This window comes from Papio anubis, chromosome 1, assembly GCF_008728515.1.
Source record: "Papio anubis isolate 15944 chromosome 1, Panubis1.0, whole genome shotgun sequence".
Taxonomy (NCBI): domain Eukaryota; kingdom Metazoa; phylum Chordata; class Mammalia; order Primates; family Cercopithecidae; genus Papio; species Papio anubis.
The window spans coordinates 124,625,168-124,640,764 of record NC_044976.1 but is presented as its reverse complement, the minus strand read 5'-3'; the positions used below and the strand labels follow the sequence as shown (position 1 = coordinate 124,640,764).

The following is a 15,597-nucleotide window of genomic DNA, read 5'->3' as shown; positions in this document are numbered from 1 at the left end:
GCCCTCATGCCCAAGTGCTTATTAAGCTTCTGCTTGTGTCACATTTGCTGATGTCCCATTCACTAATGGAAGTCACCTGACAAAAACCAGAGTCAAGGTGGGTGGGACTACATAAAGGCATGGATACCAGCAGGCATGATTCACTGTGGACCATTAATATAACTGTTTAGGCCAGGTGCAGTGGCTCATGCCTGTAATCCCAGCACTTTGGGAAACTGAGGCAAGAGAATCAAGCCCAAGAGTGCAAGACCAACCTGGGCAATGTAGTGAGACCCCCCCCACCTCTATTTAAAAATAATAAAATATTATTTAATATATATGTTATGCATACAAAATATGTAGACATGTTATGCCGAGACCTGCTCGGTCGGGGAGACCCTAACCCAGTGGCACTAGAGGAATTGAAGACACAAACACAGAAACATAGAGGTGTGAGGAATCAGGGGTCTCACAGCCTTCAGAGCTGAGAACCCCGAACAGAGATTTACCCACATATTTATTAACAGCAAACCAGTCTTTAGCATTGTTTCTATAGATATTAAATTAACTAAAAGTATCCCTTAAGGGAAACGAAGGGATGGGCCGAATTAATTGCAGCAGGAACATGCTCTTAAGACACAAATCGCTCATGCTTTTGTTTATGGCTTGAGAATGCCTTTAAGCGGTTTTCCACCCTGGGCGGGCCAGGTGTTCCTCACCCTTGTTCCCGTAAACCCACAACCTTCCAGTTTGGGCATTACAGCCATTATGGACATGTTACATTGCCGCAGAGATTTTATTTATGGCCAGTCTTGGGGCCAGTTTATGGCCAGACTTTGGGGGGCTTGCTCCCAACAATTTTATATATAATATGTACATATTATATATAATATACCATATTATACATATATATAATATATGTATTTTTGTGTTCCCTATTCCTTTGAATGGTTCTACATCTACCCAAATGTTCATACCAGAAATCTAAAAGTTAGCCTTTGTACCATTTTCTTCTACACCAGAAGATAATTCTTCTTCACAATACAAGTCTGAATATCTCTCTTCATCCTTTTTTGGTTGCTATTTACGGAGCTCTCATGACATGCCAGGCACTGCACTAAGTACTTTACACATTTTTTCACATAATCTTCTAACCACCGTGAGAGATTGGTATTATCGTTCCCATTTTGTGAATTTATTGATTTATCAAACATTTATTTAGTTCTTACTATAACCAGCTCAGTTTTAGGACCTAAGATTACAAAAGTAAACAGATGAAGCAATAAACTCTCTGACATCAAAGCCCGTAGTCCTGACCACTGACTATACTGTCACCATATTGTCTTCAGAGACTCCCCATTCTTTCTGGGTAAAATTTGTATGTTGTAGCTTAACAGACTGACCCTGTTTACTTCTTTGGTTTCACCTCTTGTTAGTATCCACACATATCCTATATTTTTCTCACACTCAACAACTTTAGATCCCTAACTATGATAAGGCTTGTCATTCTACTTTCCTTTGCATATATTGCTAATGTTTCTATTTTCTTAAAACATGTTTTTCTCGCATCTTCACTGGGTTGAAATCTTCTTCTAGGGAACCTGGGAGTTTTCTGTCCCTCTATATTCCCAATCTAAAATAAATATTCCTTCTTTGTGCTCTTGTATACTCTCTGTGCTCTGTACATACTTCTGTAATAGCACTTATCACACTATATTAGAGTGATTGGTTTACTACTCAGTCACCCCTCACTAAATTATGGGTTTCTTTGAAGGCAAGGATTGTGTTTTCTTCTTAATTTCTGTATTCTAATTACCTAACATAGCACCTGGCATGTAGTAGGCCCTCAATAAATATTTGTGGAATGAATGTGGCGTCAGGAGAAACTGCCTCACAGATTTAGGCATGATTATATATTGAGGACAAAATTAAAACTGGCCAAAGTGAAGTGGTAGATTCATGTTTGTTAAATTGAAAAAAGAAAAAAATGCCAGGTGCAATAGCTCACACCTGTAATCCCAGCACTTTAGGAGGCTGAGGCAGTAGGATCACTTGAGCTCAGGAGTTCAAGACCAGCCTGGTTAACATAGCAAGACCCCATCTCTACAAAACATTAGCCAGGCATGTTGACGTGCACCTGTGGTCCCAGCTACTTGGGAGGCTGAGGTGGAAGGACTGCTTGAGCTGGATATGTAGAGGTTGCAGTAAACTGTGATTGCACCACTGCACTTCAGCCTGGGCGACAGAGTTAGACCCCATACACACACACACACACACACACACACACACAGAGGAAAAAGAAAAGAGAGAAAGAGGAAAGAAAAGAGAAAGAAAATGAATGATTAAAGCAGAGTCAGAATGTGGAAGCCTTCAAATACAAGTTTAAGGAGTTTGGATTGATCTAATTAAGAATAGCCATTTAAAAACTTTGTTGGCCGGGCCCGGTGGCTCAAGCCTGTAATCCCAGCACTTTGGGAGGCCGAGACGGGCGGATCACGAGGTCAGGAGATCGAGACCATCCAGGCTAACACGGTGAAACCCCTTCTCTACTAAAAAATACAAAAAACTAGCCGGGCGAGGTGGCGGGCGCCTGTAGTCCCAGCTACTCGGGAGGCTGAGGCAGAAGAATGGTGTAAACCCGGGAGGTGGAGCTTGCAGTGAGCTGAGATCCGGCCACTGCACTCCAGCCTGGGCGACAGAGCGAGACTCCGTCTCAAAAAAAAAAAACAAAAAAAAAACATAAAAACTTTGTTAAGTGACTTACATGACATATAAATGTAGAGAACAGTTTAGGAGAATGAAAGATGAAAGATCTCAAAGGACTATCCCTTTCTCACTTCCATTTGTAAACTGGACAAAACATTACACCTGTCAGCCTATTTTTGGACTCATAGACCATCAAAGCTAGAAAGAATTTTAGATTTTGCCTGGCCCAGTCCCTCATTTAATAAAGGAACTAAGAGATAAAGTGTTTGCTCAGGGTCATATGGGTATATATTGGCATGGTCAGCACAAAAACCCAGTTTTCAGGCCAGGCGTGGTGGCTCATGTCCGTAACCCCAGCACTTTAGGAGGCCGAGGCGGGCAGATCACGAGGTCAGGAATTCGAGAGCAGCCTAGCCAACATAGTGAAACCCCATCTCTACTAAAAATACAAAAATTAGACCGGCATGGTGGTGCGCAGTCCCAGCTACTTGGGAGGCTGAGACAGGAGAATCGCTTGAATCCGGGAGGTTGTGGTGAACCGAGATCACGCCACTGCACTTCAGCCTGGGCAACACAGCGACACTCCATCTAAAAAAATAAAAATAAAAAACAAAACCGTTTTTTCTTGTGTATTTCCCCATTGAGAGTTTTTCTTCCTCTGCAATAAAGCATCATTTGGAAAAACTGTGGCAGAATGTGGTTTTCTAGAAACACTTGTATTCTATATGTTATTGTTTCTCACAGGGTATTTTTCTGCATGTTTTCAGGTCATCAGATCCTTAAAGTACGTCAGATAAAAGGAACTGTACTTATTGGAGTCAATTTTGTGGGCTATTCAGAGAAGAAAAGCCCAAAAGTGAGTGGAGATTATAAGATAAGAAATATAAGTTAAATAATTGGAATATAAAGCTCTTCTTTAAAAGTTATACAACTTACATAAAGTTGAGACCATATACCTCTGTAATTCTGTTATTTTTGGCACTCGAGAGAGTCCTGGAAACTTCTCCCGTAGAGCTGAAGAATTAGACATTGATTATTATTATTATTATTATTTGAGATGAAGTCTCGCTCTGTCTCCCAGGATGGAGTGCAGTGACATCATCTTGGCTCACTGCAACCTCTGCCTCCCAGGTTCAAGCGATTCTCCTGCCTCAACCTCCCAAGTAGCTGGGAGTACAGGCACCCACCACCATGCTCGGCTAATTTTTGTATTTTTAGTGGAGACGGGGTTTCACCATGTTAGCCAGGCTGGTCTCAAACTCCGGACCTCAGATGATCTGCCTGCCTCACCCTCCCAAAGTGTTGGGATTACAAGTGTGAGCCACTGTGCCCGGCCAAGAATTAGACATTTATATTCACTTTTGTGGTTCTTATTATATTTCTAGGAAATTTCCAACTTGCCCAGATCTGTAGATGTGGAACTGCTCCTGGTAGATGATGTAACTGTAGTGCCTGAGGATGCCACCATCTATAACCACCCTGATGTGAAGGTAGAAGCTGTATGAGTCTGGTTAAATGGAATCGTATTGGAGGGAAAGTTATTAAAATTGATAGCATAACAATTAAAAAGCTCACTTATGTGTTGAAAATAATTGATTCATATATATGAAACACATATATAATAGTTGCACCGTCCTTAAAAATTGTACCTTAATAATTGTATTTTGTCTTTTGTCCATTCACTGTAATCTTTTTATCCATATTCTTTCTTAGGTAGGTAGAAATTATTTCCTTTGAGCTATTTATAAACTGAAGTGAACAGAATATTGTTTGTCTGATTTTTCCATAGGAAATATTTAGCCTTGTGGAAGGATCTGGTTATTTTTTAGTCAACAGCAGTGAGCAGCATGTTGTCACCATCACTTACACGGAAGCAGAAAGCTCTGTTGAGGTGAGCTCTAGAGACAGTCCCAGATTGATGGTCTCAGGCCAACGCTCATTCTTAAGAGATTGATTGGAAAAATTCCATTTTGTGTCTAAAACTTGTTACACAAGTAACATTTTCCTTTCTTTCTTTCTTTAACCTATATAGATTCTTCAACCAAAAGGGAGTGCTTTTTTTGTTTCTGGTTGAACTGACACAGTATAAGAGATCGCTAGTTAAAAGAAGTTTTTTTCTTTTCCATTAAAAGAAGTTTCATTTTTTAAGTTTCAAAGCACACATCTGTGTAGATACTTAAAATATTTAAATATACTATTGACTTTATTTATTTTTTTTTTTTTTGAGATAGAGTCTCGCTCTGTTGCCCAGGCTGGAGTGCAGTGGTGCAGTCTCGGCTCCCTGCAACCTCCACCTCCCAGGTTCAAGCAGTTCTTCTGCCTCAGCCTCCTGAGTAGCTGGGATTACAGGAGCCCACCACCATGTCTGGCTAATTTTTGTATTTTTAGTAGAGATAGGGTTTTACCATGTTGGCCAGACTGGTCTTGAACTCTTGACCTCAAGTGATCTGCCCAAAGTGCTAGGATTACAGGCGTGAGCCACCGCGCCAGGCCACTATTGACTTTACAACATGAATATATGATGTTTTCAGCCAGGACATGACAACTCAAAACATTAACCTAACTCCATAGTCAGTATGCCAAAGGATTTGTTTTTAGTTGATTTATAGTAATAAAAATAATACCATATACTAATATATGTATATAGTTCCTTTCTACAAGCTTCAAGTAATTTAACTTACCCTAGTCATAATATATGTTTTAAAAAGGGAAGACTGAGGTACAAATGATGTGGAAAAAACATGCTATTGTGCAGGAACTGTAGCACAAAGAAAGAAAAAGCAGTGTTAGTTGGCCCAATGCTTTCTCCCCCTACTAGTGATTGTGGCATAAATGGATGCGATTTTTCTTCATGACATCCTTTCCTTGTTCATAATTGAGAAGCTGAATACATATGTTGGATTCTGCTTGAATTCAATCAACATAAATTCTGCTCTTTACATTTGTTTTTTGTTTCGTTTTGTTTGGCAGAGATAGGGTCTCACTCTGTTGCTCAGGCTGGAGTGTATGGCGTGATCATAGCTCACTGTAGCCTTGAGCTCCTAGATTCAAGTGATCCTCCCACCTCAGCCTGCTGAGTAGCTGGGATTATAAGTGTATGCCATCATGCCCAACTAATTATTTTTGAGACAGGGTCTCACTGTTTCCCAGGCTGGAGTGCAGTGGCACAATCTCAACTCACTGCATCCTCAACCTCCCAGCTTCAAGTGATCCTCTCTCAGCCTCCTGAGTAACTGGGACTCCAGGCACGAACCACCGTGCCCAGCTAATTTTTGTTTTGTTTTGTTTTGGGTAAAGACAGGGTTTCACCATGTCGCCCAGGCTTGTCTCAAACTCCAGGGCTCAAGCAATCCTCTCACCTCAGCCTCCCAAAGTGCTGGGATTACAGGCATGTGCCACCACGCCCAGCCTTGCTAATTTTTTTAAAAAAGTTTTTATAGAGACCAGGATTTTGCTTTGTTCCCCAGGCTGGTCTTGAACTCCTGGGCTCAAGCGATCCTCCTGCCTTGGCCTCCCAAAGTGCTGGGATTGTAGGGGTGAGCCACTGTGCCCGATCTATATTTGTTAAAGTACATATTTTGCCATGATTGGAAACATCACATTAAGGGTACATATTATGCTATGCCTGAATAATGTTACGTGACCTCTGAGAGTCCCCAGTTCAAAGAAAGCAAGATGTTGTCTATTCTGCTTTGGGTAAAAATAGTTGCTTTGATTATGCTTGGAGCTTGTTTGCTTCTTTATCCAGCTACCATCTTCTTACTTCTAGTTAGTTCCATTACATCCTGGATTTCTTACCTTGGAGGTCTATGATCTTTGTTTGGCTTTCTTGGGTCCAGCAACAGCCCATCTCAGGGTGTCAGACATACAAGAGCTGGAGCTTGATCTGATTGATAAGGTGAGACATGTTTGCTTTATCCCAGAAATTAAGCAAGCCTTATTCTCACTCCCCAGCATTCCTTAATATGGTCTCTGCTCAGCTACTCTGTGTGTGTGTGTGTGTGTGTGTGTGTGTGTGTACCAGGACTTCTGGTAATGCTAATGGAAATACTTGCCCTTAAAGAACAACATTTCAACATTAAACAGATGAAGATAAATAGACTGTTAAAGAACAATTTAAAGGCCGGGCGCGGTGGCTCAAGCCTGTAATCCCAGCACTTTGGGAGGCCGAGACGGGCGGATCACGAGGTCAGGAGATCGAGACCATCCTGGCTAACACGGTGAAACCCCGTCTCTACTAAAAAAATACAAAAAAAAAAAACTAGCCGGGCGAGGTAGCGGGCGCCTGTAGTCCCAGCTACTCGGGAGGCTGAGGCAGGAGAATGGCGTGAACCCGAGAGGCGGAGCTTGCAGTGAGCCAAGATCGCGCCACTGCACTCCAGCCTGGGCGACAGAGCGAGACTCCGTCTCAAAAAAATAAAAAAAAAAAGAACAATTTAAAACAGTACACACAGATTAAGCTTATTTGATTGAAGGCTGACCAGGATCATTTAGCATGAAAGAAAAAAAAAAAAAAGTACACTGCCCTCTAAGAGTTAGACTGCCATTGGTGGATGAGACACCTTTACTAAAATCTTTTTCTTTTTAACTACTAGGTTGAAATAGGCAAAACTGTGTTAGTGACTGTGAGGGTTCTTGGCTCTTCCAAACGCCCATTTCAAAATAAGTACTTCAGAAACATGGAACTCAAACTGCAGTTGGCTTCTGCCATTGTCACCCTGACGTAAGTACCATTTCAATACTTCCTTTCCCCTATGCATAATACCATAAGACTCTCCCTCCTAGTAACCTGGTCAGCTTTCCCTTAGATTATTTCAGATTTTCTCCCTTACTTTTTTGTTAGAATACATTTCAGCCTATACTCTCTTCCCATATTCAGCTCTCTACAAAATACCTATTTGAGCCTGGCGTGAGGGTACATGCCTGTAGTCCCTGCTACTCAGGAGGCTAGGGCAGGAGACTCACTTGAGCCCAGGAGTTGGAGGCTATAGCGCACTATAATTGCGCCTGTGAATAGCCACTGCACTCCAGCCTGGGCAACATAGCAAGGCCCACATCTCTTAAAATACACACACACACACACACACACACTCTCTCTCTCTCTCTCTCTCTCTCTCTCTGTCTCTCTCTCTCTCTCTCGAGGTCCTCAGATGCCTTGTGTCATTAATATTTCCAATTTCTGAAACTTCTCCTTGGGTGATATCTTTTGGGGGTGCTTCAGGCTAGAGGACCCTTCAAAAATATATTTAGAGGCAGAGGTACTGGTATTCCCCTCTGAGAAAGGAGAAATTCAGGAATTTCAGGCAGTTTAGTATTTGCAATTCTACCAGTCTGTTTTTATATTGCCCTTATTCCTCTGGAGCCTTAGAACAAATTTTTGCCTCTCATGAGCCTTCCACCATTCCCTTGAAATTTGTCTGCACTCTGGAAATTTATTTTCTGGCAATTCCCCCTAACCAGAGTTAAAATGAGCAGAAAATGTTAGGCACCTTGGAAAGATGCACCACTGGCCACTTTCAGAACCTAATCTTGGCCAAGAGTGGTGGCTCATGCTGCAATCCCAGCATGATGGGAGACTGTGGCAGGAGGATTGCTTGAATCCATAATTCAAGACCAGCCTGGGCAACACAGTGAGACCCCGGCTCTACAAAAAATAAGAAAATTAGCCAGGCGTGGTGGTATGTCCCAGTTACTCAGGAAGCTGAGGTGGGAAGATACCTAGAGTCTGGGAGGTTGAGGCTGCAGTGAGCCAAGATCATGCCACTGCACTCCAGCCTGGGCGACAGAGTAAGACCCCATCTTGAAACAAAACAAAAATCTTTCTCACCTGAAAATACATGGGTTTTTGCAGGCTAATGGAGGAACAGGATGAATACTCTGAAAATTATATTCTTCGAGCTACCACTATTGGCCAAACCACACTTGTGGCTATTGCTAGGGACAAGATGGGAAGAAAATACACATCAACTCCTCGGCACATTGAAGTAAGGAAATTATCTCACCCAAAATTTGTACTTTTTCTTGCTTAACATCATTTGCCTTTTTCTGTTAGTTTATACAAGTTAAAAATCATTTGACTGGCTGGGCACAGTGGCTTACACCACCGTGTGAGCAGTTTGGGAGACTGAGGTGGGAACATCACTTAAACCCAAGCATATGAAACCACCCTGGGCAACATAGTGAGACTCTGTCTCTACCAAAATAAAAATAAAATAAAATAAATTAGCCAGACATGGTGGTGTGCCTGTAGTTCTAGCTACTCAGGAGGCTAAAGTAGGAGGATCACTTGAGCTCTGGAGGTTGAGGCTGCAGTGAGCTGTGATTGTGCCATTGCACTCCAGCCTGAGTGACAGAGAGAGACCCTGTCTCAAAAAAAAAAAAAAAAAATCATTCGACTGAAAAAAAGGATAGTGTCTAACTCTTGCACAACATGCAGTATTTTTGGTTTTGTTTCTCTGTATAAAACAGTTCTCATAGAAAATTTAGAAAAATATGTGTAGTGGTGCATGCCTGTGGTCGCAGCTACTTGGGAGACTGAAACGGGAATATCACTTGAGCCCAGGAGGAGTTCCAGGCTGCAGTGAGCCGTGATTGTGCCACTGCACTTCAGTCTGGGTGACAGAATGATACCCTGTGTCTTAAAAAAAAAGAAAATACAGGCCGGGCGCGGTGGCTCAAGCCTGTAATCCCAGCACTTTGGGAGGCCGAGACGGGCGGATCACGAGGTCAGGAGATCGAGACCATCCTGGCTAACACGGTGAAACCCCGTCTCTACTAAAAAATACAAAAAACTAGCCGGGCGAGGTGGCGGGCGCCTGTCGTCCCAGCTACTCGGGAGGCTGAGGCAGGAGAATGGCGTGAACCCGGGAGGCGGAGCTTGCAGTGAACTGACAACCAGCCAGGGCACTACAAAAAAGACCAACGACATAGAATCAAAAAAAAAAAAAAAAAAAAAAAAGAAAATACAATAAAATTTGGAAAGCACAAATTTTGAAGATGTTAAATGAAAATCACCTGTAATTTCACTTCTTAGAGGCAACCGTTGTTTTTTTTCGTTTGAGAGAGTCTTGCCCTGTCGCCCAGGCTGGAGTGCAATGGCGCGATCTCAGCTTAATGCAACCTCTGCTTCCCGGATTCAAGCGATTCTCCTGCCTCAGCCTCCTGAGTAGCTGGGATTACAGGTGTGAGATACTGCACCACCCAGCTGTTCTACTTTTGTTATTGTTTTTGTTTTTTTGAGACGGAGTCTCTCTCTGTCACCCAGGCTGGAATACAGTGGCACAGTCCCGGCTAACTGCAAGCTCCGCCTCCCGGGTTCAGGCCATTCTCCTGCCTCAGCCTCCCAAGTGGCTGGGACTACAGGCGCCCACCACCATGTCTGGCTAATTTTTTGTATATTTAGTAGAGACAGGGTTTCACCGTGTTAGCCAGGATGGTCTCGATCTCCTGACCTCGTGATCCACCCAACTCGGCCTCCCAAAGTGCTGGGGTTACAGGCATGAGCCACCGCGCCCGGCCAGCTGTTCTACTTTTATGTGTTCAAAAAAAAGAAAAAAAGAAAAAAAGAAAGTTAACTATAAACATAATTTTAATAGTCACTTTTACTCTAGTGAGTGGATATATAACTTATTTAAGTATTCCCACTTAAATACTTTTAAATTTTTTGCTATTATAAATAAAATTACGTATCTTTGTGGGTAACTTTTTTGTATATAATTAGGAGTTTTCCTTAGAATAAGATCATGATGGGCTGGGTTTGGTGGCTCATGCCTGTAATCCCAGCACTTTGAGAGGTTGATGCAGGAGCATGACTTGAGCCCGGGAGTTTGAGACCACCCTGGGTAACATAGGGAGACCCCATCTCTGCAAAAAATTAATTAGTCAGTCATGGCCAGGCGTGGTAGCTCACACTTGTAATCCCAGCACTTTGGGAGGCCAAGGCAGGTGGATTACCTGAGGTTGGGAGTTTTAGACCAGCCTGGCCAACATGGTGAAACCCCGTCTCTACTAAAATACAAAATATTAGCTGGGCATGGTGGCAGGTGCCTGTAATCCCAGCTACTTGGGAGGCTGAGGCAGGAGAATCGCTTGAACCTGGGAGGCGGAGGTTGCAGTGAGCTAAGATCTCACCACTGCACTCCAGCCTGGGTGACAGAGCGAAACTCCGTTTCAAAAAGAAAGGAAAGGAGAGGGGAGGAGAGGGGAGGAGAGGAGGAAGGAAAGAAAGAAATTAGTCAGGCATGGTGGTGCACACTTCTGATCCCAGCCACTCAGGAGGCCGAAGCACCCAGTTCAAGGCTGCAGTGAGCTATGATCATGCCACTGCGCTCTAGCATGGGCAACAGAGCAAGACTCTGTCTAAAAAAAAAAATTTTTTTTAATGACTATGGCATGTTATAAAATTGACTCTAGTTAGTTACTTGTCCTTTTGGTTTTCTCCTTCAAGGTGTTTCCTCCATTCAGACTTCTTCCAGAGAAAATGACACTGATTCCAATGAATATGATGCAGGTGAACTTACAGGCAGAAAAATAAGATTTACCTTTTCTCCTTATCCCTCTCTCTCTCTCTCTCTCACACACACACACACACACACACACACCCCTTTTCCTATTGATCTCTTATTTACTCTCACCCAAATACTACTGAATCTGATAAAGAACAAGATTAGTATTTTTCCTGGCCTATGATGTACATCATACAAAAACTCTCTTGGAATCCCATGGATCATTTGCAGTACTTCCATCTCTTCTGCATTTGAGTTGATATGGGATATATTTTTCAAGAAATGGGGGGAAATGAAGAAGTTAAGTTGCTTTGACAAAATGTTGGGAAAAGAGACATGATTTCTCCCTCATATTCTAGGCATTCAATGGTATATTTAAATTCCAGGTAATGTCTGAAGGTGGCCCCCAGCCCCAATCCATCATTCACTTCTCCATCAGTAATCAGACCGTGGCTGTTGTTAATAGAAGGGGGCAAGTTACAGGGAAGATGGTTGGCACAGCTGTGGTTCATGGCACCATCCAGACAGTAAATGAAGATACTGGCAAAGTCATTGTGTTTTCTCAGGTATTGGTTATTTGCTCTGCTTTGCTTCTACTCTTCTATCGAGGAACCATATTGGGGGAGACGGGGAGGGAGTGGTAATGAGGAGGGTGTCAGCAGCCCAGGTAAAGCCTTTTAGTGCCCCCGTCTGGCATTTTGTCAACCAGGCATGGAAGATGTCATCTGTAGTGAAAACCCCACAGAATACTTGGCACTGTTATAAGATCTGGTCCCCATCCTTAAAGAATTATTTGAAGAAGAGAAAAACAAATACGTCTATGTAATAAGTTTTTTCCAAATGTTTGTAATTCATAATAATATATATATGTATGGGGTACATTGCCAAGACCAGCTCGGTCATGGAGACCCTAACCCAGTGGGACTGGAGGAATTAAAGACATACACACAGAAATATAGAGTGTGGAGTGGGAAGTCAAGGGGCTGGCAGCCTTCAGAGCTGAGAGCCACGAACAGAGATTTACCCACATATTTATTGACAGCAAGCCAGTGATAAGCATTGTTTCTATAGATTATAGATTAACTAAAAGCATTCCTTATGGGAAACAAAGGGATGGGCTTTGGCTAGTTATCTGCAGTAGGAACATGTCCTTAAGGCACAGATCACTCATGCTATTGTTTGTGGCTTAGGAACGCCTGAAGTGGTTTTCTGCCCTGGGTGGGCCAGATGTTCCTTACCCTCATTCTGGTAAACCCACAACCTTCAGCGTGGGCATCATGGCCATCACGAACATGTCACAGTGCTGCAGAGATTTTGTTTACGGCCATTTTGGGGGCCAGTTTATGGCCAGATTTGGGGGCCTGTTCCCAACATGTTCCCCCTTTTTATTTTTGCAAGACAATAAAAGCAAAGGCGGCTTTATCATGGTGAGCTACTTCTTGCAGAAGTCAGGATCTGCATCTGCAGACTATACAAAGACAAACTACACAGATTAAAAGCACAATTATCATTGAAATCACAGAGCCTCCAAGTGTTTTTATCCATTTTAACAGGTTACTAGCTGCTAATCTGTCTGCAGCTCCTTCAAGCACTCCAGTTCCTGGCATTAAGGTCAGGTGTGCCTGGGATGCTTTAAATATTTGTTTTTTTAATTTTGCAATATCCAAAGACAAGTCTGTAGAGTGTCCTTCTAGATGCCTTTTTATTCTTTCCCAAATTTGAATCTTATTAAGAGCCATTAATAGTTTCTACAAATCCTTATGTTTAGCTCCTACAGTGGGCCATATAATTTGAGGTTGAGGTGCCATTCTACTGCCATGTTTCCAGATAATAGGAACTCTTGCCGTACTTCTTATCATTTCTACCATCTAACCATTTTGTTCAGACCAGCTGAACATAGTGTGGCCATGGCACACAGAGTGGGAGGTGCAATTCATGCTAAACATTCCCTTAGGGGACCAATCAATAATGCAATAATGTTTCCATAGGAATCGTTGTGCAGCACCTCTGCCTGTTCTGCAATACAATCTTCCCAAACAAGTACATTCATTATTTCTGGCCAGGTTCATTTCTGTTAACAAATAGGTTTTTGAGGGTGGTATGCCTCAATTATAGGAGCAGATTTATTGTGGTAAATACTGAGGTCAGAAAGCATGTGTAACTGTGTCATAGAGTGATTACACCCAGGCATTATTGCCAGCCAAGATTGATAAATATGTCCAATAAGTATAATTGTTCTCTGTGCCAGCCCTTGTTGAAGGAATACTCATGGCAATGGTGATCACCACTATCATAGCTTTTGTTAAATTACTCATTGTGACTGGTTGTCCTGCTTTCCTCAGGTTTTCTTCTGCCATCTGTGACAGCTTCTTGATTTGTCTCCGGGTAGGTGGCTGTGTTCAATGGGTGGTGCTTGTGACAACTGAGGTCCTCCTCAGCATCAGTCTCGACATGGCTTCAACCAGGGGATCCTCAGGTTTCTCCCAGAATCTCTTCAGCCTCTGGCTCATGATAAGGTTTCAGGTGTCCTGATGGTATCCAAATCGGCTGTTGATTTGGTCCAGGAGAAACACAAGCATAACCTCTACCCCAAGTTATTATTTTACCTATTTCCCAACTTTTTGTTATCAGATCTCTCTACCAAACCAGTTGTTCTGCTTCTGTCTTTGCAGCTGGTTTCTGTAGATGCTGTTCAGCTGCTGATAGCATCTGGCCTTTAGGCAGTCTCAAAAAATTTAAAGTCAATAATGCTAGATTCAATTGCATATGTGGTGTCCTGTAGTCCCTATTTCTCCCCTTTTGCTTTTGCAACTGCTATTTTAGGGAGAGGTTCATTCTTTCCACTATGGCTTGTCCTTGAGAATTATATGGGATACCAGTAATGTGTTTAATATTCCATATAGAGAAAAATGTAGCTAGAGCTTGGCTAGTATAGCCTGGGGCATTATCTGTTTTAATAGGAGCTGGAATGCCCATCACCACAAAACACTGCAAAAGGTGACGTTTAACAGAGGCAGAAGATTCTCTTGATTGGCATGTAGCCCAGACTAAGTGAGAAAAGGTGTCCACACATACATGTTTATAAGCTAGTCTCCCAAACGAGGGAACACGTGTGACATCCATTTGCCAAAGAGAATTATGTTCCAATCCTCAAGGATTAACTCCTCCTGTAAAAGATGAGGAATGTATCATTTGGCAAGTTGGGCATTGCTGGATAATAGCTTTAGCTTCTTTCCAGGTAATGCTGTATCTGCGCTGTGAGACCAGAGGTATTAATGGGTTAAACTGTGAAAGTGTTGGCCAGGCACAGTGGCTCACGCCAGTAATCCCAGCACTTTGAGAGGCCAAGGTGGGCAGATCCTGAGGTCAGGAGATCGAGACCATCCTGGCTAACACAGTGAAACCCCGTCTCTACTAAAAATACAAAAAAATTAGCCGGGCATGGTGGCGGGTGCCTGTAGTCCCAGCTACTTGGGAGGCTGAGGCAGGAGAATGGCGTGAACCCAGGAGGCGGTGTAATGCCCAGACCGTTTGTTCCCCAAAGAAGACCACCAGAGTCCAGAGTCAAAGCCAAGCAGCAAGGATCTTTTACTGCAAGTTCGAACTTGGTCCCTCCGTTCCACAGCGTACAAGAGGGCCCCGAACAATGCGAGTGCTTGCTTTTTATAGCCCGATGTAAGTAGGATACGTAAAGTTACAGAGGAACAAGGGAATTTTTTTTGGTTACAGCATTACAATTGGTTTACATTTTAAGTTATACATTTAGTAGTTTTTCTATTGGTTCCCACGCTTTCAGTAAAACCTCAAACGGCTGTGTCCTTATCGGGGATTTTCCAGGTGGTGTTTGTACTGGGCTCAGGAAATTGAGAGATATATGGTGGGATGTGTTTGTACTGGGCTCAGGAAGTTGAGAGATATATGGTGTTTGTACTGGGCTCAGGAAATTGAGAGATATATGGGGGGATGTGTTTGTACTGGGCCTGTTTGTGTTGAGCCCGGGGCTGAGGAATGTGCCTGATTTCTTTCATTCCACCCTTTTCTTAGGTACCTCAAGAGCCAATCTTGGGTCTTATAAGTCTGATTCTGTTTCAGCGTTTACAGGTTGGTATTGGGCTCTGAGGACCATGAGCTGTACGGTGTCAAACCTTTCCCTGACAAACTGTAGAATTCTGTTAACAACACAAGGTCCTACAGTAAACAGAAATAGTAGACTCAGCAGGGGTCCAAGGAAGGGGGCTAACAGGGAAAACACAGAGGAATTCCACCATTGGTCTGCAGCTGAAGCAAACTGCCGTGTTTTAACTTCTGTGCTTAACTTGCATAACTGTTGGACCCGGTCCTCTACAAGCCCTGATTCATTTATGTAGAAACAACAGTCTTCCTTTAGAAACATACATGTACCACCTTT

At 42.9% G+C, this 15,597-nt stretch overlaps 1 protein-coding gene across 3 annotated transcripts in view; it reads left to right on the top strand.

The window, feature by feature from the left end:
• Nucleotides 1-15,597, top strand: part of NUP210L (nucleoporin 210 like) — a 171,301-nt gene that overhangs the window by 85,466 nt on the left and 70,238 nt on the right. For all 3 annotated transcript variants that reach the window (XM_031653098.1, XM_031653096.1, XM_031653099.1), the window contains 8 exons: nt 3,453-3,541; nt 4,071-4,175; nt 4,475-4,576; nt 6,455-6,583; nt 7,281-7,408; nt 8,537-8,669; nt 11,132-11,194; nt 11,576-11,755. In XM_031653098.1, coding sequence (XP_031508958.1) covers nt 3,453-3,541; nt 4,071-4,175; nt 4,475-4,576; nt 6,455-6,583; nt 7,281-7,408; nt 8,537-8,669; nt 11,132-11,194; nt 11,576-11,755 — 929 coding nt within the window. The remainder of the gene's footprint in view (nt 1-3,452; nt 3,542-4,070; nt 4,176-4,474; nt 4,577-6,454; nt 6,584-7,280; nt 7,409-8,536; nt 8,670-11,131; nt 11,195-11,575; nt 11,756-15,597) is intronic.